General features: G+C 43.6%; 1 protein-coding gene across 1 annotated transcript in view; it reads left to right on the top strand.

Annotated features, from left to right (window-relative positions):
* Positions 1 to 22,208, top strand: part of RSPH10B (radial spoke head 10 homolog B) — a 42,639-nt gene that overhangs the window by 8,364 nt on the left and 12,067 nt on the right. The window contains exons 4-14 of the mRNA XM_081822768.1: positions 3,609 to 3,785; positions 4,665 to 4,824; positions 5,147 to 5,268; positions 8,854 to 9,043; positions 10,721 to 10,835; positions 11,828 to 11,907; positions 12,006 to 12,154; positions 14,307 to 14,414; positions 16,450 to 16,590; positions 18,884 to 19,009; positions 20,386 to 20,479. Coding sequence (XP_081678894.1) covers positions 3,609 to 3,785; positions 4,665 to 4,824; positions 5,147 to 5,268; positions 8,854 to 9,043; positions 10,721 to 10,835; positions 11,828 to 11,907; positions 12,006 to 12,154; positions 14,307 to 14,414; positions 16,450 to 16,590; positions 18,884 to 19,009; positions 20,386 to 20,479 — 1,462 coding nt within the window. The remainder of the gene's footprint in view (positions 1 to 3,608; positions 3,786 to 4,664; positions 4,825 to 5,146; positions 5,269 to 8,853; positions 9,044 to 10,720; positions 10,836 to 11,827; positions 11,908 to 12,005; positions 12,155 to 14,306; positions 14,415 to 16,449; positions 16,591 to 18,883; positions 19,010 to 20,385; positions 20,480 to 22,208) is intronic.

The raw sequence follows: 22,208 nt of genomic DNA on the forward strand, positions 1-22,208 counted from the left end.
TAGTGAATGTTTTACATCTTCCTTACTGGTTTGGATGCCTTTTATTTCTTTTTGTTGTCTGATTGCTGTGGCTAGCATTTCCAGTACTGTGTTGAATAACAGTATTGAGAGTGGACATCCCTGTCTTGTTCCTGACCATAGAGGAAAAGCTCTCGGTTTTTCCCCATTAAGGATGACATTAGCTGTGGGTTTTTCATATTTGGCTTTTGTTATGTTATGTTCTTTCTAACCCTACTTTGTCAAGGTGTTTATCATGAATGGATGTTGTACTTTGTCAAATGCTTTTCCTGCATCTGTTGAAATGATCATGTGGTTCTTATCCTTTCTCCTATTGATGTGATGTATCACATTGATTGGTTTGCAAATACCGATCCACCCTTACAACCCAGAAATAAATCCCACTTGATTGTGGTGAATGAGGTTTTTTATGTTTGTTTGTTTTTGTGTTGTTGTTTTTTTAAGAGAGAAGGTGTGGTGTGTGAATGGGGCACGGGGATTTGGCAGAGGGAGAGAGAGAATCCTAAGCAGGCTCCACACTCAGTGCAGAGCCCAAAATGGGGCTTGATCTCATGACCCTGAGATCATGATCTGAGCCAAAATCAAGAGTCGGACGCTTTCCCAGCTGAGCCACCCAGGCACCCCGATCTGTTTGTTCTTGAATAAGTTTTAAGTTTGTATTTTTGAAGGAAGTTGTCCCATTTCATAGAAATTTATTGGCACAAGGTTGTTGACAGTAGTCTCTCATGGGGATGCCTGGGTAGCTCAGTAGGTTGGAGATCTGCCTTCAGTGGGGGTCATGATCCCAGCTTGGGATCAAGTCCCAAGTGGGGTTCCTTTCTCAGTGGGGAGCCTGCTTCTCCCTCTGCCTGCCACTCCCCCTGCTTGTGCTCTCTCTCTGACAAATAAATAAAATCTTAAAAAAAATAACTTCTTTTAAAGTCTCTCATGATTCTTTAAATATATATTATATGGGATCTATAGTGATGTTCCCTCTTTCTCCCAGAACCAGTGATTTGTGTTTTCTCTTCTGTCTTCAGTCTTGTTGCAGATATATCCAAGTCATGAAAATTCTCTAAGAGCCAGTCTTAGTGTTATTTATTTTCTCTTGGGGTTTTTCAGTTTTTAATTTGATACCTGCTCTTTGTTATTACCTTCCTTCTGCATGCTTTGGGTTTGATATGCTCTTCTTTTCCTTGAATTGTAGGATGGAAGCTTGATTGATTTGAGACATTTCTTCTTTTCTAATATAAGCATTTAATACTAAAATTTTTCCTCTTAGCAGTGCTTTCTCTGCATCCCACTAATTCTGATATATTTTAATTTTTGTTCAGGTGGGGGCAGAGGGAGAAGCAGACTCCCTGCTGAGCAGGGAGCCCGATGCGGGGCTCAATCCTGGGACTCTGGGATCACGACCCTAGCTGAAAGCAGACGCTTAACTGACTGAGCCACCCAGGCGTCCCTCAAAATATTTTCTAATGTCCCTATGACTTCCTCTTTAACCTGTAAATTATTTTGACATATGTTGTTTACTTTCCAAATAGTTGGAGATTTTTCCAGATATCTTTCTGTTGTTGATTTTTCTGTTGAAATTTTTAATTCTGTGGTTAGAGAACAGACTTTGTATGACTACATTTCTTTTAAATAGGTTGTGGTTTATTTTGTGGCCCAGAATATGGTCTGTCTTGGTGAATGTTATGTGTATTTCTGCTTTTGTTGAATGGAGTGTTCTGTGGATGACAACTGGATCAAATTGGTTGATAGTGTTGTTCAGGTCTTCTATACCACATTACTCATTTTCTGTTTATTTTTTCTACCCATTTCTGAGATAAGAGTGGTGAGGTGTCCAAGTATAATTATAGATTCATCTATTTCTTCTTTCAAATCTATCAATTTTTGCTTCATATATTTTTAAGTTCTGTTGTTAGGCGCATACTTGTTTAGGATTGTTATGTCTTCTTGGTGGATTGACCCTTTGTTATCATCTTGTCATGTCCCTCTTTAGCTCTGATAGTTTCTTTTCCTCTGAAGTCTTTTTCTGATGTGAATATAGCCACTCCAGCTTTCTTTTTTCTTTTTCTTTTTTAGTTGTGGTAAAATACACGTAACAAAAAATTTACCATCTTAATCATATTTAAGTGTCCAATTCAGGGCATTAAGTACATTCACACTGTTGTGCAGCTGTCCCCACCATCCTTCTCCAGAACTCTTTTCATCTTCCCAAACGGAGACTCTGTCCCCATCAAACACTCACTTCCCATCTCTCTTCCTCCTTTCCCCACCCCTAGCACCCACCATCTACTTTCTGTCCCTATGAATCTGACTCCTCTCGGTATCTCATATAAGTGGAATTATATAGTATTTGTCCTTTTGCAACTGGTTTATTTCACTCAGCATAATGTCTTCAAGGTTCATCCATCTTATAGTATGTGTTAGGATTTCCTTCCTTTTTAAGGCTGAATAATAATCCATTGTATGTTTATACCATCCTTATGCTTATTCATTCATCCATCAGTGGACACCTGGGTTGCTTCTACCTTTTGGTTATTGCAAGTAATGCTGCTATGAACATGAGTGCACAAATATTTGTTTGAGTCCCCATTTTCAATTCTTTTTAGCATATACCCAGAAGTTCTAGATATACAGAGTCTAGATATACAGAGTCATCCCATTGTTGAAAAAATTGTGTGTTTATATGTGTTATATATACATATAATATGTTGATTTAGTGTGTATAATTGAATGTGCCTGGGGAAAATACAGATGAATTCTCAGACTCTCAAGTAGTGGTTGCCTCTGCAAAAGTAGGATTGAAGAAGGCATTTTTCTTTTTTATCAATCCGGATGTTAAAAATAAATAAAATTTGGGGCGCCTGGGTGGCTCAGTCGTTAAGCGTCTGCCTTCGGCTCAGGTCATGATCCCAGGGTCCTGGGATCGAGCCCTGCATCGGGCTCCCTGCTCCGCGGGAAGCCTGCTTCTCCCTCTCCCACTCCCGCTGCTTGTGTTCCCTCTCTCGCTGTCTCTCTCACTGTCAAATAAATAAAAAATCTTAAAAAAAAATAATAATAAAATAAATAAAATTTAAGGTAATAATTTATCAGTATCAAGCTAGGCACTTTTTATACACTGTCTTCAGTCTTTACATCCAACCTGCAGGATAGTTGTTATTTTCATTTTATAGATGAAACTCAGAGGGCTTAAATAATTTGCCTTAGGTCAAATGGCTGGTTAATAAGTAGATGGCACAGAGGCTGAACCCAAGTCTGTGTGACTCTAAAATCCATGTTCTTTGTTCTTTCAAATGTGTCATTGTATTTGATCTATTGACTGAGTTTTATTTTAATTTAAAAGATTTTTATTTATTTGAGAGAGAGAGGGAGAAAGCACAAGAGGGGGGAGGGAGAGGGACAAGCAGACTCCATGCTGAGCGCAGAGCCTGATGGAGGGCTCCATCTCAGGACTCTGAGATCATGACCTGAGCCAAAATCAAGAGTCAGAGGCTTAACTGACTGAGCCACCCAGCCGCCCCTATTGACCAAATTTTAAATGGAGTCAGGTAAAAAGAGGAAATATTTTGAGCATTTCTCATGGAAATTTGCTTTCTTTTCAGAATGGTTTTGGAACACACTCCTGGTTTCTAAAGAGAATCCCCAACTCCCAATACCCTTTGAGAAATGAATACATAGGAGAGTTTGTAAATGGATATCGTCATGGCCATGGAAAATTTTACTATGCCAGTGGGGCCGTTTATGAGGGAGAATGGGTCTCCAATAAAAAACATGGTATGGTGAGTGCAGATGTGTGAAGAGCACATTTTATAGATTTTGTAAAGCAACTGAAATACCGTAAAAGGCATCTCATTCTCTGTCTGGTAAAGTGCATAATCCATTTTTGCACACGATAACTTACTGTTTTGTTAAGATGATTACATGAATTTTAAAATAATTTCCAACATATCATCAGTATCCTGTATATTTAGAAGTTATTTACTTAGTTTATGTTATGTACATACGTGTGTGTGTGTGTTAGGGTGGTTTTGGTCACAAGTAATGGAAAATCTAGCTTAATCATCCACAACTGATAAGGAATAAGTGGGTTTCAGGGTTGGTTTGATTCAGCAACTCAGTGATGTCAGGATTTTCTTCCATCTACCCATGATGTCTCCTACCATGATGTCAGCTTCACCCTTATGCTGCCCCTCCCTCATGACCACAAGATGGATGCTGTGGTTCCAGGCTTCACATCCACATACCACACTAAGTAGAGGGAGAGAAGAAACTCTTTTCTGAGGAGCTTTCCACAAATATCTTTAATTTGGCTGAGCTGACTTGGGTCATTTACTTACCTCTCCATCAGACTGATTATTGGCTTGGGTTGGACCAATACCAAGAGAGCCCCTATTTGGTGATGGGCACTCTGCTGGTCACTAGTGTAGTTTAATAAGACATCTTCTGTGACCTAGGAGTAGCTAGGGAGAGGTCGTGGAGCCGATAGAGAGAGGAGGAGGAAGAATAGAGAGGATTTACACAGTGACTCGAGACTCTAGGAGCGAGACTCTATGTGAGCTAAGTGCATGTCTTAAAAACAAACACCTCCAAACCCTTGAAAATGGTACAGATGGAGATTACCAGTGGTTTTCCTGAACTGTAAATCTTTCTGTCTGCAGGGCCGATTAACTTTCAAAAATGGGCGTGTGTATGATGGCTCCTTTTCCAATGACCACATAGTGGAGTTTCCAGATCTTGAAGTTGAGTTCTTAAGTCACCTGGACCTGTCTTCAGAGTCTTCCTTCAAGAGCCGGTACCCTGCATCCTCCATCAGTGCTGGTAAGGGGGTGTGCACCTGTCAGTTGCATGCAAATTAGCTTCTATTATCAATGGAATCTATTCATCAAAATACAAAGACTACTTCAGAAAACAGAAGTTTCCTGGGGGAAACTGCTTTCTAAGTAGTTTTTTTGAATACTCTTATATCCCACTTGGGTGGAAAATCATTTCCGCATAACACTGAAAAAAATTTTTTTAACTTCCAAAAGCATTTTATTTTCTTTTCCCCAAATCATTTTAATTTGCTAGTTGAAATGGTAACATTGAAAACTTTTAACATTGCTTTTCACAATGATCCTCTCTATTTGCCTTTATTTGCTAGAGATTATCAGAAAGCTTGATGGCAGTGAAAGTAATTCTGTGTTAGGGTCGAGCCTTGAGCTAAATCTCAGTTTGTTGCTAAATATGTATCCTGAGAAAGATCAAGCAGAGGAAAAGAAGCAGGTAAAAACCTTTCATATTGTTATACATTTATATTTTAGGCTTAAATATTAACAGAGTCTCCACAGTCTTGGGAAAATACAGCCGAGGGGGGCTGTCCTGTGTTGAGTGTCTTTTATAAGCCACATAGATGGTTTGTGTACCATCCCATTTAATTTGTAAGGCAACCCTAGTGAACAGGCTTTGTGAGAAAACAGAAGCCCGGATAGAGGGACTCAGTGAATTAACTAAATTCAAGTTACCCTCACTCCTAGCTTGGTCTGAAGCCCAAGGCTGTGGCCACCCCAACTGCAGGACATTAATTCTGCAGTGCATTATTATGGGCTGCTGGGATTCCAAAGAACTTCAAACTCCTAGAAATCAGTACAAATCTAGAAATTCTTAGAGACAGAGAAAATTATGTGTACCCGGACTTCATTTGATTAACATCTGGAAAATCACATCCACCAAATTACATGTTAGTGTCGTGAACCCTGCTTTGACTGGGGCTTGGGATGATTCTCCCATGAAAGCATTGTTGAAGATGTGGCTTGCAACAGGGAACCACTGGTACCTCGAAGTTGCAAGTCATGTGTCCCTTTGCTCTTCCTCTATTCCGTCTCCTCTGGCCCCAGTTCTGTGGGTCTCAAAAGTGATGACTCTCCATCCCCCATCCTCCTCTATTCTTCTCCTAGCCAACGATGTCATTCAGGCTCCTGGGATCGCTCACTTCATCTGCTGCCAGATTCTTGTTAAAAAAAAAACAAAAAACAAAAAACTTCTATGACTTTCTCTAGTTAGGAAAATAGTACACAATACTTGTAGAAAATTTAGAAAATGCACATAAGAAGAAGTAGAAGAGAATCTCCACCCAGACAAAATCTGGTGACCATCTTTCCAGTTTTGTTCTGGGCAAACATAATTAGAATTGGAGCGTTCTGCTCATATAATCTCTGTTTTTGTGTATTTAATCATAGGTCTTCATTGCCATTAAATATTCTCCTACAATATAATTTTTAGGTGAATAAAGAACCATCCATTGAATCACCCCAAAAGGAGATCGCCTTTCTTTCTTCCTTTCTTCCTTTCCTTCCCTTTCCTTCCCTTCCCTTCCTTCCCTCCTTCCTTCCTTCCCTCCTTCCTTCCTTCCTTCCTTCCTTCCTTCCTTCCTTCCCTCCCTCCCTTCCTCTCTCTCGCTCTCTCTCTCTTACATATGTTATCATTCACTTTCCACTTTGGAGTTCTTTCCATGTCAAAACAGGTAGGTCTTTAAAAAACTATGAATTTAAAAATATATCTTGACTGGGGCGCCTGGGTGGTTCACTTGGTTGAGCAGCTGCCTTTGGCTCAGGTGATGATCCCATAGTCTCAGGATCGAGTCCCACATTGGGCTTCCCACTCAGTGGGGAGTCTGCTTCTCCCTCTGACCCTCTACCCTCTCCTGCTCTCTCTCACTCTAATAAATATGTAAAATCTTAAAAATATATACATATCTTGACTGTTTTAATTACAAAAGTAGCACATGCTCTTTACAGAAAATTCAAACATTACAGAACTAGAACCTAGAAAGTAAAAGAAATTCTGTAACTCGACACTTTAGAAACGCCTCTAAACATGTTTAATGGCTACGTGGTATTTCACAATATGGACAATATTACAATCTAGTTAGAGAAACTTCCATTTTTTTCCTAACCCTTTGAGCGGACTTCAGACTCCCAGAAAAGCGGCTTGAGCCCGGGTTTCTGCACCCGTCACTGGCTGCTCCGCACGTGAGCATCTCCCATGGCCACGGAACAGAGACCAAAGCCGAGACCCAGGCCCCGCTGACCCACTGACACGAAGCAGTGGACTTTATTTGAATTTCACTTTTCCTCACAGTGCCCCTTTTTCTGCCCCAGGATCCTACCCGGGACCCCATGCTGCATGTGGCGGTCACATCTCTCTAACCTCCTCTGTGATGGAGCCTCCACCTTCCATGGTCCTTCATGACTTCCAGACTTCAGAAGGGTCCTGAGGGGCTCTGGAAAGCTCTCTTGGCCGTCTAGCTCTATCCCGTTCCATGCCGATGGGAGCTGTTTGTACTCAGGATGTCCTAGGACCTGACATCAGCCTGTCTTGCCAGCCTGCCCCAGCAGCCTCCTCCTCACCATGCACTCTTGTGAAGATAATGGCCAGCACATGCGCAGAAAGCACTTTGCTCTGGGCCTGTTTCCAAACGCCTTAATTTTGCTAAATCCCCCCAACAGCCTAGGGGCCAGAACGGTGGTTGTCCCACTTTGCCCAGGAGGGAGCTGGGGTGGAGCGTGGGGACAGCCTTTATCCAGGTCAGACAGCCCTCCTGGCATTCCAGAAGCATCTCAACCTCTCTGCTCCCCCCACCCCAACCTCCACTGGGGGGCCTGCTGTCCGTGAATTGCTCATTTGTTCTGTGCTCCAAGGCTGAGTTCAAGTACAGTGTCCTCCAGGGAAGTTCTTCCTTGTAACCCACCTCTCCTTCCTCCATGGCTCTGTTCTACCTGTGGTACTTCCTTACGGTGTCTTTACCAGGTTTTAAGCTTCATAAAGAAAATTCTGCGTTCTACTCTAGAACAAGGCTTTAGATAGAGCAGATTAGGCATGTTTATCCAATCGAATTGAATTTTAGAAAGTAGGAGTTAATGCTGAGAGGGACAGATGCCTGATGCAACTGCCCAGGTGAGGTTTTCCATCTCCTTGGGGACCCCAAACACCGTTGCTCACATTTCCTGAATATTTCATTTGGGAGGGTGAGGCACGGGGTAAGTGGTTTTGGAGGACAGGACACCGCATAGCCTGCAGGGTTGCACATATGGGGAAGTGGAGGTAGCATTCGGGGCATTGAGGGTTGGGGAGAATTATAGAAGGTGATTGAGGACAGAGTCGGAGGTTAGTAATGAGTGTGAGTATTGTCTATTTCAGACTTTCAGCAGGAAGTCTGATGATGTCAGTTGTATGTTTTAAATGAACCAAGCCTGGGGCACCTCAGTCAGTAAAGTATCTGACTCTTGATCTCAGCTCTGGTCTTGATCTCATGGTCGTGAGTTCGAGCCCCACATTGGGCTCCACACTGGGCAAGGACCCTTCTAAACAAACAAACAAACAAACAAACAAACAGCCAAGGCTGGTTGGACCAGCCTTGCAATCCCAGGATAAACCCTGCTTGGTGTGGACATACGACTTTATATTTTGCTAGATTTCATATACTCCTATTTTGGTGAGGATTTTTGTGTTTGTCTTTATGAAAGATACTGATCCGTGGACAAGAAAATTTGCTGCCCATTCAAATAGGATGCTATCACATAGCATATGTGATACATATCAGTATGAAAGCAATTTCATTGTACTGATAACAGCACTTTTTTTTTTTTTTTTGGTAACAGCAAATTTTTAGATGTTACTCAGAAATTGCATTTTATTGACCTGGGGTTGAGTGGGAAGAATATGACATTTGTTGAGCTCATACAGTGGTAAGAGGTAAATGTTATTACGTCACATGTGTTATTGCATTTAATTTATAAAACAGGTGTTGTTTCTTTTACTTTTGTTCTTATTAGGCAAGATTAAACCACATGCGTGGTTTTCTCTTTGTAGGTAGAATATGCTGTCTTAAGAAATATTACAGAATTGAGAAGAATCTATAGCTTTTACAGCAGCCTAGGATGTGATCACTCTCTGGATAACACCTTTCTGATGACAAAGCTTCACTTCTGGAGGTTTCTAAAAGACTGCAAATTTCATCACCATAAAATAACTCTTGCTGATATGGACAGGATATTAAGTAGTGAGTATTCCAGGTCCTTTGTGTCTTTTAGTTTATTATTTTTTTAAGATTTATTTATTTGAGAGAGGGAGAGAGCATGTGCATGAGTGGGGGGGAGGGGCAGAAGAAGGGGAGAGGCAGACTCCCCGCTGAGCAGGGAGCCTGATGTGGGTCTTGATCCCAGGACCCCAAGATCATGACCTGAGCCAAAGTCAGATGCTTAACTGACTGAGCCACCCAGGTGCCCCAACATCCTTTGGTTTAAAGAGTAGTATAACCTCATGTCACCATGAAACCAGTCAAGAAATGGGGAGGGAGTGAGGAAGGCAAATGCTGGGACAGACATTCCAGAAATCAACACAGGTTCATCTTCTCAAGGTGCTTAAAATGTACTTGAGACAATCCCGTAAAATAATGGTAGCAGTGAAAGCTACAGCAGGCCCTGTGGGCCGAATCCAGCCCTGTCTGTTCTTATAAAGTTTTATTGGAACACAGCCATGCCCATTTTCTCATGTGCTGTCTGTGGCTATTTTTGCCCTAGACACCAGAACTGAGGGGTTGTGACAGAGACCGTGTGGCCTACAAAGCATAAAATATGTGTTGCTGGCTCTCGACACAGAAATTGGCCTGCCCCTGATCTATCAAACCCACTAAAACTGAGATCAGAAGCCAAGAGGGCTTGGCATAGCTGGGAAAACACTTGAGGTTGTCTTGGGCTTGGGCTTGATTTCAAGTGAGAAAGTTCATGCAGTTTTGAAGGTTTTAGTTCTTTCAGCTGAATTCTGAGAAGCAGGCCTTGAAAACCTTAGGTTATCTACTTTAAACACAAAATATTAGAACTAGTACCTATTTACCTGAAATTTAAGTGTTTGACACAGACTTAGAATCCATTTAGAATTAGAATCATCAATCAAATGAGGCTCAGACCACCTTGAAAGACATGGGCACAAGGTATCTTGTAAGTTTCTTGAAAGGTAACCAGATCGAGATCTTTCGAGCAGACTAAACCTAAACTAAAACTAAAACCTAAGTTTTAGGTGGATGTGTATACGATGTTCACAGTATTCCCTAGGAAAAAAAAGATACTCCCTCATACTCAGTTCTTTGACTTGTACACCAGGAGCAAATAAAATAGAAGGTTTTAGAAAATGCTAGGCATCAAGAATGAAATCTTGATCTGAAACTAATAATATATTATATGTTAATTAATTGAATTTAAATTAAAAATAAGAATGAAATTGTGGTATGTTAAAAATATGGTATTATATGTGAACACTGTAAGAGGATAAATCTTAGGAAGTCCTCATCACAAGAATAAAACAGAAATTTTTTAAAAAAAGATTTTATTTATTTATTTGACAGAGACACAGTGAGAGAGGGAACACAAGCAGGGGGAGTGGGAGAGGGAGAAGCAGGCTTCCTGGGGAGCAGGGAGCCTGATGTGGGGCTCGATACCAGGAACCCGGGATCATGACCTGAGCCGAAGGCAGACGCTTAACGACTGAGCCACCCAGGTGCCACTAAAAGAAATTTTTGTAGCTGTGTAGGTGAACCATGTCAATGAGACTTATTGTGGTGGTCCTTTTGCAACATATAGTGAATCCTGTTTGCACACTTGAAACTAATACAACATTATATGCCAATTATACCTCAATTTAAAAGGTTACTAGGCATCCTTTCCAATTTTCTTTATTTTAGCCGATAGTGACACTCCAGTTGAAGAAATTCATTCTCCATTTACAACAATACTTTTGAGGACATTTCTCAATTACCTCCTGCAGTTGGCTTACCACATCCATCACAAAGAATACCAGTAAGTACTACTTCCGGGGCGCTGAGAGGTGGAGGCAGAGTTCACCAGTGTTGAGTCAAAGTGGTGACTTTTCTGCTTTCCTTCAACGGCCGTTACCACTTTACATACTTCTGAAATGAAGGACCAGAAACAAAAACATTTCCCAAGTATTAACCACAAAACCACGAGATACTGGATTAAAATTCGGAAGACCCCCTCAGATGTGAGTCATGCTTCCATCCTGAAGAGTGTTCTCAGAGTTGTAATCGGAAATGGTCAACACCAACCCTTCCTTAGGGCAGAATCTCTTGTCTTTCTCAGAGAAAAATTGATACTACATCTTTTTTTAAAAAAGCTTTTAATTTTGTAATAAATTTAGTTTTACAGAAGTGTTGCCATGTTAGTACAGTGATTCCTGTACACCCTTCACTCAGCTTCCCTTAACAATCTTACGCAACCGTGGTGCACTTGTCAAAGTGGAGAAATGAACGTTGGCATAATACTCTTAACGAAACCACAGACTTTATTAGGGTTTCCCAAGTTTTCCCACTGATGTCCCTTTTCTGTTCCATGTTCTTTGCGTTTTGTTGTCCCACCTCCTTAGTTCCTACAACCTGTAGTAGTTTCTCGGATTTCGTCTTTTATGACCTGGACGCTTTGGAAGACCATTGGTCACTTATTTTGTAAAATGTCCCTTGATTGTCATCTGCTGATGTGTTTTCATCATTGCACTGAGGCTTGGGTTTTGGGGAAGAATACCATGGAGGCAAACGGCCCTTGGCATCCCATCCCATCAGGGGTATGTGACATTAGACTGTCTTATTACCGGTTATGCTAACCCCGATCGCTCATTTAAAGTGGTGGCAGCCAGGATTCTCTGCCGTAAACATACTGTTTCTCCCTTTCTGTGCTCTCATCGTTCGAAGAAAACTACTAAGTCCACTCCATACTCAGGGAGAGGAGAATGAGGTTCTCCATCCCGGACAGAGGGGTGACTAGATCTGTCTTGGCAGAAACAGAAGCCCATCGCTCTTTCTGTGTTTTACCAAACTGATGACTGAGAACATTCACCCAAATGCCTGCCGTGTAAAAGGTAAATACAAAACCAACAGCATTATATTTATTATTTTTTCCCCAAAATGTAGCTTTGTAATCATTTTTTGATGGTTAATCTTTCTCTAATGTCTTTAGGCAGTTTATTCAGTGGGCAGCAGCGGACACTCTATTCCATGAATTACATCGACAAATGCTGGGAGATTTATACAGTTTACTGCAGACCACACACAGCTCCTCCCCACGAGCCTTCCATGAAGATGCGACACTTCCTCTGGATGTTGAAAGTAACCACTCGTGACTGAGACTGGTTTTATATTAATAAGAATTTCGACTTTTTTTTGAGAGAGAGAGCACGTGCGCATGAGTCAGGGGAGGGGCGGAGGGAGAGGGAGAGAAGGAATCTCAAACAGGCTCCTCCCTTAGCATGGAGCCCGACTCAGGGCTCAATCTCATGACCCTGAGATCATGACCTGAGCTGAAATCAAGAGACAGACACTTAACTGACTGAGCCACTCAGATGTGCTGGCATTTTGGTTTTCATTAAAGAAAGGCAGCATTCCAGCTGTGATACACAAATAATGAGGTGAAGATCCAGGATGGATTTTCATAGCGGTTGAATGTTTGCTGAGCATCTTTGGGCAGAAGCGAGTAATTCCAGGATCTGTGACAGACCTGAGGCAGAGGGAGCCCCGGCTCCGTGTGTTTCCCAGTGAGGGGAGGGGCATGGGCGGCCACAGTGCCTTTGCTAAGCAGACCTTGCGGTATAAGAGAAGATGGGGTTGGGAGAAGGGGGGAAGTGAATGTCATTTTAAAAAAAAGTTCATCAAAAAGTAGTTTAAAGAAGTTATTAGTTTATAAAGTAGTGAGGACATCTAATTCATACACTATTCTTGTGCTAACTATTGGCAGTTTTTGTTTTAATTTATACCTGTGGGAAGATAAATGAGAAAATGAGAAGAGCCGAAAACTAATAGGGAATAGAGTGCTTTAAAAAAGTCTAACAGTGTTGTATGTGTACGGACTGTTTAGTCACCTAGTGTCTATTACAGGAAAATGCTTGTTAGAAGTGTGTGAGCTTTGGGGGAAGAATATTGTACAGCTGTTTATTTGTTCACTTTCCCCCTTTCTTCATGGCCTCTTATTGAAGAGACGAGGTCCCCCTAAATGGGTCAGACTTCCGGTTCGGGCTGGTGGCATTCTCCCAGGTTCATTACCATGTTCTTCTTTTCTTTTTTTTTTTTTTAAGATTTTATTTATTTATTTGGCAGAGAGGGACAGCGAGAGAGGGAACAAGCAGTGGGAGAGGGAGAGGGAGAAGCAGGCTTCCTGCGGAGCAGGGAGCCCGATGCGGGGCTCTATCCCAGGACCCCAGGATCATGACCTGAGCCAAAGGCAGATGCTCAAGGACTGAGCCAGCCAGGTGCCCCAACGTGTTCTTCTTTTCCCCATATCTCTGCTAATACAGTACAGTCAGAGGCTTGTTTGGATTCCAGGTTTCTTCCCCTGACAAAGCTGCAGATGGTTCTGTGTATTTCTGTTGCATCGCCTCAGGAATGTTCCCGTTTAGAGATGTTGAGATGGACCAGCGGGTTCACATGGAGTCAGCATGATCCTTCCATTAGAACATATGAGCCTGGTTTGCACAGCGCTCAGGAGAGAGCTGAGGGTGGGCCAGCGCGGAACCAGCCCCCATGAGGTGCACGTTCACCTAATCCTTGTTTTCAGCAGCGCTAACTTAGGGGAGACTGTGTGTCCTGGGCCGAATGCTCTCTGGTTCAGTATCTCTGAGAGCAAAACTTCTGTTTGCAGCTTTGATGTGGACAGGGTCTTCTCGGCGAGTCTTCCTGTGTTCAGCTCTCCCTGGAGGGTTACTTCCAGAGGGGCCTCCTGCCTGAGTGCCTACAGCACCCTGGCTCCCTGAGGCCCCCAGTCCAGCGTTTCCCCATCTGTGCAGTTGGGTTGATAACTCACATCTGGATCATCCACTCTCCCAACCCCTCTGTCCTGTGTTTATGTCTCTAAAGACACTTTTCTTTTTAGAGGGATGGGGGAAGGTCTAGAGAGGTAAATATCAATGTTAATCTAGAATGCTTTTCAAACGGATCAGTTTCAAAGACATTCATTTCTAGAACATCTCCTTAAAGGGTTATACGGATATAAGTTAACATTAAAAATAGGTAGCTATTTAGGGGAGCCTGGGTGGCTCAGTCAGTTATGCATCTGCCTTTGGCTCGGGTCATGATCTCAGGGTCCTGGGATCGAGCCCTGAGTTGGGCTTCCTGCTCAGTGGGGAGCCTGTTTCTCCCTCTCCGGCTCCCCGTTTGTGCTCACGCTCTCTCAAATAAATAAAAATAAATAAATAAATAACATCTTTTTAAAAATGTAGCTATTTGTAATTATAGGCCATTATGGTTTAATTGGTTGTTTCTTTTGCAGGACTTTAAAATGATAAATAAAGAATTAACAGCAACCAAGTTTGTGGAGGTCATTGCAGAGGATAATCCTTTCCTACATGACGGCGTTTACAGCAACTTCGAACCTGAGGTTTGTAAAGAGGTGTCACAAATAGTGCAGATACAAGGTAGGCTGTTTTGCCTTGGATACCGAGAGCCAAGATTTGATCGAAAAGCATTCTCACCCCAGGACGTAACTATGTGTGTGTCTGTGTGTGTGTATACACACGTGCGTGTACACCTGTGTGGGTCTCCTTGATCGTATCAGACAACTAGAGTTAATATAAAAAAGAGTATTCCAGATGTCAGGAAATAACGAATGAAATCAAAAGAATATAAAACTATAGTTGACCCTTGAGCGACGCAAGGGTTAGGGACACCGACACCCCCACGCAGTCAGAAATGCAGGTATAACTTGGCCCCCCCCCCCCCCCCGCCGTACTTCACTACTCACAGCCTCCTGTGGACTGAAAGCCTTACCGATAACATAGACAGGCGACTAACACACGTGTTGTCTTACAGACTGTGCTCTTACGATAAAGTAAGCTAGAGAAAAGAAAACATTAAGAACGTCGTAAGGAAAATACATTTACAGCACTGTCCTGGACGTATGGAAAAAAACCTGCACATCAGTGGCCCCACGCAGTTCAAACCCGCCTTGTTCAAGGGCCAGCTGTCCGGCGCTATTTCTTGGATAATTGAGCGATTTAATACACGCATCTGTTTCTCTGGCTGACTTGTCCTAAGCCTGTCAGAGACACTGACTGATCTCCAGTGAATGAGGCTGCGTGTCTTCACTTTTCAGTGCACCTTGCCGAGGGGCTCTGGGCAAGTCGGCCACCCCAGGCTCAGTCTTTTCTTGTGTACACGGAAGTGGGTCAACTAGTTGATCCCTCGGTTTTTAGTATCCGCCATACCTCCCGATTTCCCCTCCCCAGGAGTCTGCTCCCTGTCCCCGTGCATTTGGCTCTTCTGGAGGTCCTAAAGATGGGATCTGTGTGGCTCCCCCCGCTCGGCTAAACCCATTTGCGCTCAGGTCACCAGTGACCCTACGATGACCCGCCCAGGGGGCCCTGCCATGGGGCCTGAAATGCCACCTCTGCCACCTCAAACACATTCTTCCCTCCGTGTCCCTGGTCTTCCACTTCCCTCACTGCTGGTGCCTCCCAACTTGGCTGATTCCTCCTCTCTGTCACACCCGCCCTGTCCAAGTGCCGTAGACTCAGGCCGGGGTCCCCTTCTCTAGCTGTGCTCACCCCTTGTCTCATCATCTTAAATGCCACCTTCCTGAGGACAAGGCCAGCATTTGTATCTCCGACCCCAATCATGCTCTCCAGCTCCAGGCGGCCTAGCCAGGGTGGCCCCTCGGGTTTCGAACAGCCCAGAATGTCCCACACCCCAGACCGCAGTTGTGACCTCCATCCCCCGCCTGCGAACCTCAGCCTCCCATGTGTGGAGTGTGGATGGCACCCCGCCCTTTGGTTGTCAGGCCCCCACATTCAGATCTTCAGGACATCCTATTGGCTCCACCTTCAAAGTATTTTCTAGAACGTGGTGCCTCCCACCAGCTGCACTGCTTCTGTCCCGGCCGAGCCGTCACCTAGAAAGCTGCTCACTCATCCTCCTGATGCGTCCCTTACCCTTCTGCTTCCCAGGGCAACTGCCAGGTCACGTCACTCCCCTGCTCACATCCCCAGGCTTCCCATCCCACTCAGAGAAAAGGCCCTCATGACATGGATGGTGCCACCTTTCTGAGTCCTTGTCTGACCAGTCACACCTGCCTCCACGCTGTCCCCGGAACACACCTGTCACACTCCTATCTCAGAACATTTGAACTTGCTGTGCCCCACTCTGCTATTTTTGGGGGGGCTTAAATAACAGAAATGGAAGAAGAGTAGGAATGGTGTGAGCAGAACAGCCAATAAGAAAACAAAACTCTTGTTCTAGTAACAGAACACACATAATCTTTTAAATGTAGTTTTTGTTTCAAATTGGTGTGTACCCATGATGCTTGAGCGTTGAATGAGGTGGCATTGTCTGGAGACAGAGACCAACACCCAGTTGAATCACTGGCCCACCTCAGGGTATGTCAAAATGAGTAAGAGCCTTTATACTTTATGTTTCAGCTGGTTTTCCTGGAATTCTTTGAAGCTCTCTTAAGCTTCGCACTCATCTCTGTCACTGAACAAATGATTAAAACCTATTTAAATTTGCCAAATGATGACCTGTCTGGAAACAAACATGGAAGCTCTTACATGACAAATCAGGTAAAGGTATCTTAGAATTTACGGAGCAAGAAATGGTTTCATTCTGGAACGGTTAAACTGGATCAAAACTATCTTGGGCTTTTATAACCCTTCAGGAAATAATTTAAGACTTAAGAAAAAACTTAAGACTTCTTTCCACATTTTGGAAGAGTGTATTGTCTTTAAGTTAGGTCCTTGGTCATGACCCAGGGCACAGACTCCTAGCCACAGTAGCGGAGATATCCGAATGAAGGTCAGAGTGCCTACTAACATGTTGGGTAGACCAGGAGGCTTAGAATATCTGAGATAATTTTCTTATGAAATGTTTCATTATGTGATCTAGTGTTTACAAGAGTAGAGAACCTGTTCCAGAGTGAAGATGCTAAGAAAGAGCTCCTGAGTGTACATGAGATGCTAGTTGGTTCTCTTAGGATGGGGTCAGCTCATAGGACAGGCCTGCTGGACACGAGGCTCCATCGCAAGACCTCGGTGGAGCAGGGGCAGTGTCAGCCACCCTACTGAAGGATCCGGCTGCTGGGGCAAACTGACACAAACTAGTTTTAGGTGGGGGTTTCGGGTTAAGTAGGCTTGGAGGATTTCTGATTTTCGAGCCATTCATTTGGAGCCACAGGGAGAATCTTGGGGGCCAATGGAACCTCACAGCTGGGAAACTTCAGACCTGCACATACAATGTCACTGTTTGTTGTGTAAAGATTGACTCTTCCCACAAATCCCCTGATGTGTCTCAGACTCCTTGTGTGCTGAGAGCTTCATGTTCAACTTCACCTCACAGTCCATCCCACCAACTAGATATGCCTTGTCCAGGTTGAGGATATGACTGATGGCCTCTCCAAGTCAGTCTGGGAGCCTTATCATGGGCCATGGTCTGGCGCTTTGCTCTGAGGGAAGTCGATGTCCACCTTGAATTTGTCCATGATTTCATGGATGGCATCACACGGGCTCTAATAACCGAGTGTGAACACTGGTCTAGGGGTCATCCTCAGAAACCATCTGACCATGTTCACCTCTGGTTTTTTTTTTTTTTTTTTTTTTTAAAGATTTTATTTATTTATTTGAGAGAGAGAATGAGAGACAGAGAGCATGAGAGGGAGGAGGGTCAGAGGGAGAAGCAGACTCCCTGCTGAGCAGGGAGCCCAATGCGGGACTCGATCCTGGGACTCCAGGATCATGACCTGAGCCGAAGGCAGTCGCTTAACCAACTGAGCCACCCAGGCGCCCCTCACCTCTGGTTTTTAATATATCATTCCACATGTCCAACAAGGTAAGTCCTATTTGGTACATACAATGGAGTATGACTCAGCTGTGAAATAACTCATGATACAGGATACAACAAGGATGAATCAAAATAATTCTGCTGGGTGGAAGAAGTCAGACAAAAAAAAAAGTGCAATTATATGAAATTCTAGAAAGTGCAAAGTAATCTGTAGGGAGAGAAAGCAGATCAGTGGTTGCCTGAGGATAAGGGTGGATTCCCGAGAGGCACAGGAAGCTTGGGGCTGACAGATACGGTTGCTGTCTTGACTGAGCTGATCATGTCACAGGTGTACACGTGTCAAAAATCATCAAACAGTAAGTACACCTATGTGTAGCTTAACTGTAAATTATACTTCATTAAAATTGTGTGTGGGGGCGCCTGGGTGGCTCGGTCAGGTAAGTGTCTGATTTTGGCGCAGGCCATCGTCTTGGGGTCCTGGGATCGAGCCCCGAGTGTCAGGCTCCATGATCAGTGGGAAGTCTGCTTCTCCTTCTCTCTCTGCCCCTCCCCCTACTTATGCTCTTGCTCTCTCAATTAAATATTTTTTAATTTTTTAAAAATTTTTATTTATTTATTTATTTATTTGACAGAGAGAGACAGCGAGAGAGGGAACACAAGCAGGGGGAGTAGGAGAGAGAGAAGCAGGCTTCCCGCGGAGCAGGGAGCCCGATGCGGGGCTCGATCCCAGGACCCTGGGATCATGACCTGAGCCGAAGGCAGATGCTTAACGACTGAGCCACCCAGGCGCCCCAAATTTTTTGTTTTTTTTTAAAGGTTTATTTATTTGAGAGAGAGAGAGAGCATGAGTGGGGGGAGGGATAGAGAGAGAGGCAGAGAAGCAGACTTCCTGCTGAGCACAGAGCCTGACGTGGGGCTCGATCTCACAACCCCGAGATCATGACCTGAACTGATATCAAGAGTTGGATGCTTAACCCACTGAGCCACCCAGGTGCCCCAGTAAATAAAAAATTTTTTAAAAAATCGTGTGTGTGTTTCCATGGAAACCCCAAATCCTCTTATGTGTTTGTCCTTGCTCAGAACATCCAGAACAGGAGTTCAAGTATAGGAACAAGCCAGGAATCAGATCTGCAGGACGGCAGCACCAAGTCATCTTCAAGCAAGCTAGGGCTCATGCTTGATCTTAGCAAAATACGGAGATCAGAGGTTCGTATTTAGAACTAACGACGTAACAGTAGTTACTGGTTGCAGTATCAACGGGCTTTGCGTACCTACTGTGTGATCCGCACGCTTCTATACGCTGGTGATCTGCAGTGAGGCAAAAAACTCCTCTCGTGGACTTCACATTCCAGTGAGGAGGGGGAGACATGCGAACGGCCGCGATAGCTAACACTCTTGGGGTGTTTACCAGGTGCCACGCACTTCCCAGTATGAGCTCATTTAACCCCCCAAACCACCTTCGGGTACTGTTACTGTCTTAGGGGGGAGCTGAGGCATGAAAAGTTTAGGTACCTGCCCACAGTCACGCATCTAGTAAGCAGTGGAGCTGGGGGTCTGTATGCAGCAGTCTGACTCCAGAGTTTGCACCCGTCCCCACACGGCTACACTTCCTCACACTTACGAGGTGTAAGCGATGTGGTGAAGAGCGAGGCAGGCTGTGCAGTGGCAGGTCTTCTGATGAAGCGACATTCGAGCACACATGAAGTGGGGAAGCACCCACGCGATCATCTGCAGGAAGACTGTTCTGTGCCGAGACCCTGAGGTGGGGGCGTGTTGGGGTTGTTGAAAGACCAGTGGCTCAGCAGCTGCAGCCACATCGGAGTGGCCCGAGCACAGGAACTCGGCGGGGCAGGGGGGCCAGACCAGGAGGGCACCCGGCCAAGGTGAGGACCTGGCTTGCTTTCTGCGACGAGAAGGCCCCAGAGCAGAGAGGGTCAGAAGGCTCCCTGTGGCTTCCCTGTTGACAAACCGGTAAGGAAGCTCTTGGAATGACGTGCAGGTTTGTTGAAGGCTGTGGAGTTTGAGAGGGAAAGACACGGCCAAGATGATTCTAAGCCTTTTGGCCTGAATGCCTGGGAGATACAGTTGTCATTTACTGTGAAGGGAAGGCTGGGGTGGGGGACGGGAGTTTGGGGGCAAAATTGGGGAGCTGCTTTTGGACACGTTAGGCTTCAGGTGGCATAGATGGAGACGCAAGCCTGGGGTTCAAGGGCGAGATCTAGTTGGAGGCAGAAATGTGGGTATGAACAGCACATATCCGGTTAAAAATGCCGTTAATATCGGAATGTAGGTGCGGTTAACTGTATGTAGTTAAACACTTTCCCAACAGAGCCACGGAAGACTTTCAAATCTTTAGTTTCTTGGGAGGAGTGTTTTAGTGGATACAATAACTGTCATTCATTTCCTTAATTGTACAAATAGCAATATTTTATGCAGGTTAAAATAGTCAAAGGTAGTCTCTTCCGCTTAAAGAGAATGGCCTCATTAATAATTTTCTGATTATTTATAATGTAGCAAATTGGTTTTAGTCCACAATGATGGAGAAGTCATATTTTGCTTTATGATTTTCTTTTATGTAAAAGCCCAAGATCAAGAAGTCTCTAAGTGATGAAAGAATTTCCAAAATGAACTTTAAATCTCCAGGAAAAGGGCTAACCTTTTTTTTATCCCAAAATGGTGAGTATTTTAATGATTGAACTATAGTTTGTACACTGTTGCTTATAAATGATAGAAGGTTTATAAAAATGTACAGCTGTCTTTTAAAAAAGTAATTAGGCTGGTAGTGCTATTTCCAATCCTGCCACCCGCTTGATGGAGTTCACTTTCAAGGCTTGATCCTGCTGAGGTTTTTTTGTCTTTGTTTTTGTATTTTTTCCCCAGTTTTATTGAGATGTAAGTGACTTGGAGCCCAAGTCTCAGGTATACAGCATAATGATTTGACATACATATATTGTGAAATGATCACCACAGTATGTTTTGCTAATATCCATCATCTCACAGAGATAACCAAAAAAAATTTTTTTCCTTGTGATGAGAGAACTCTTAGGATCCACTCTTCACAGTTTTCGTCTATATCATACAGCAGCATCTATAGTTGTCACGGTGTAGATTACATCCCTAGTACTTATTCATCTTACAACTGGAAATTCATACTTTTTGACCACCTTCATCCAATCCCCCCACCCCCAACCCCAGCCTCCAGTAACCACAAATCTGGTCTCTTTTTCTATGAGTTTTTTAGTGAATTTTTAAAATTCTACATATAAGATCATACAGTGTTTGTCTTTCTCCGGCTGGCTTATTTCACTTAGCGTAATGCCCTCAAGGCCCAAACATGTTGTCACAAATGGCAGGGTTTCCTCCTTTTTAACAGATAAGGTTCCATTGTATATATTCCACAACTTCTTTATCCATCTATCCATTGGATACCTTAGGTTGTTTCTGTGTCTTTGCTGTTGTGGATGATGCTGTAGTGAACATGGGGGTGCAGATATCTCTTTCACAGTGTTTTTGTTTCCTTTGGATATGTTCCCAGGTGTAGAATTGCTGGGTTATATGACTCTTCTATTTTGAATTTTCTGAGGGACCTCCATACTGTTTTCAAGAGTGGCTGCACCAATTTACATTCCTTCCAACAGTGCATGAGGGCTCCCTTTCTCCACATCCTCGCCAGCATTTGTTATCCTTGTCTTTTTTTTTTTCTTTTTTTAAAAGATTTTATTTATTTATTTGACAGAGAGAGGCACAGCCAGAGAGGGAACACAAGCAGGGGGAGTGGGAGAGGGAGAAGCAGGCTTCCGGTCAAGCAGGGAGCCAGATGCGGGGCTCGATCCCAGGACCCTGGGATCATGACCTGAGCCGAAGGCAGACGCCTAACGACTGAGCCACCCAGGCGCCCCTATCCTTGTCTTTTCGATGCTCACCATTCTGACTGGTGTGAGGTGATCTCTCATTGCAGTTTGATTTGCATTTCCCTGATGATGAGTGATGTTGAGCATTTCTTTTTCATATACCCATTGGCCACTCGTATATCTTCTTTGAAAAAATGTCTATTCAGATGCTTTGCCTATTTTTTTTTTTTCTATTGAGTTGTAGTGCTTTATACATTTTGGATTTAAAGCCCTTATCAGCTATATGGTTTGCAAATACTTTTTCCCTATTCTACAGGTTGTCTTTTCATTTTGTTCACTTCTTTTGCTTAGTTTGACATCATCCTACTAATCTATTTCTGATTATGTTGCTTGTGCTTTAGCCAAAAAATGCTTGCTAAGACCCACGTCAAGGAGCGTTTTTTCCTGTTTTCTTCTAGCAGTTTTATAAAAGGTTTCTCATCTTACATTTAAATTTTTAAACAATTTCGAGATAATGCGAATGGTGTAAGATAGGGGTTTAGTTTCATTTTTTT

The sequence above is a fragment of the Leptonychotes weddellii genome, chromosome 5 (genome assembly GCF_054177405.1).
Source record: "Leptonychotes weddellii isolate Sample4059 chromosome 5, ASM5417740v2, whole genome shotgun sequence".
NCBI lineage: Eukaryota > Metazoa > Chordata > Mammalia > Carnivora > Phocidae > Leptonychotes > Leptonychotes weddellii.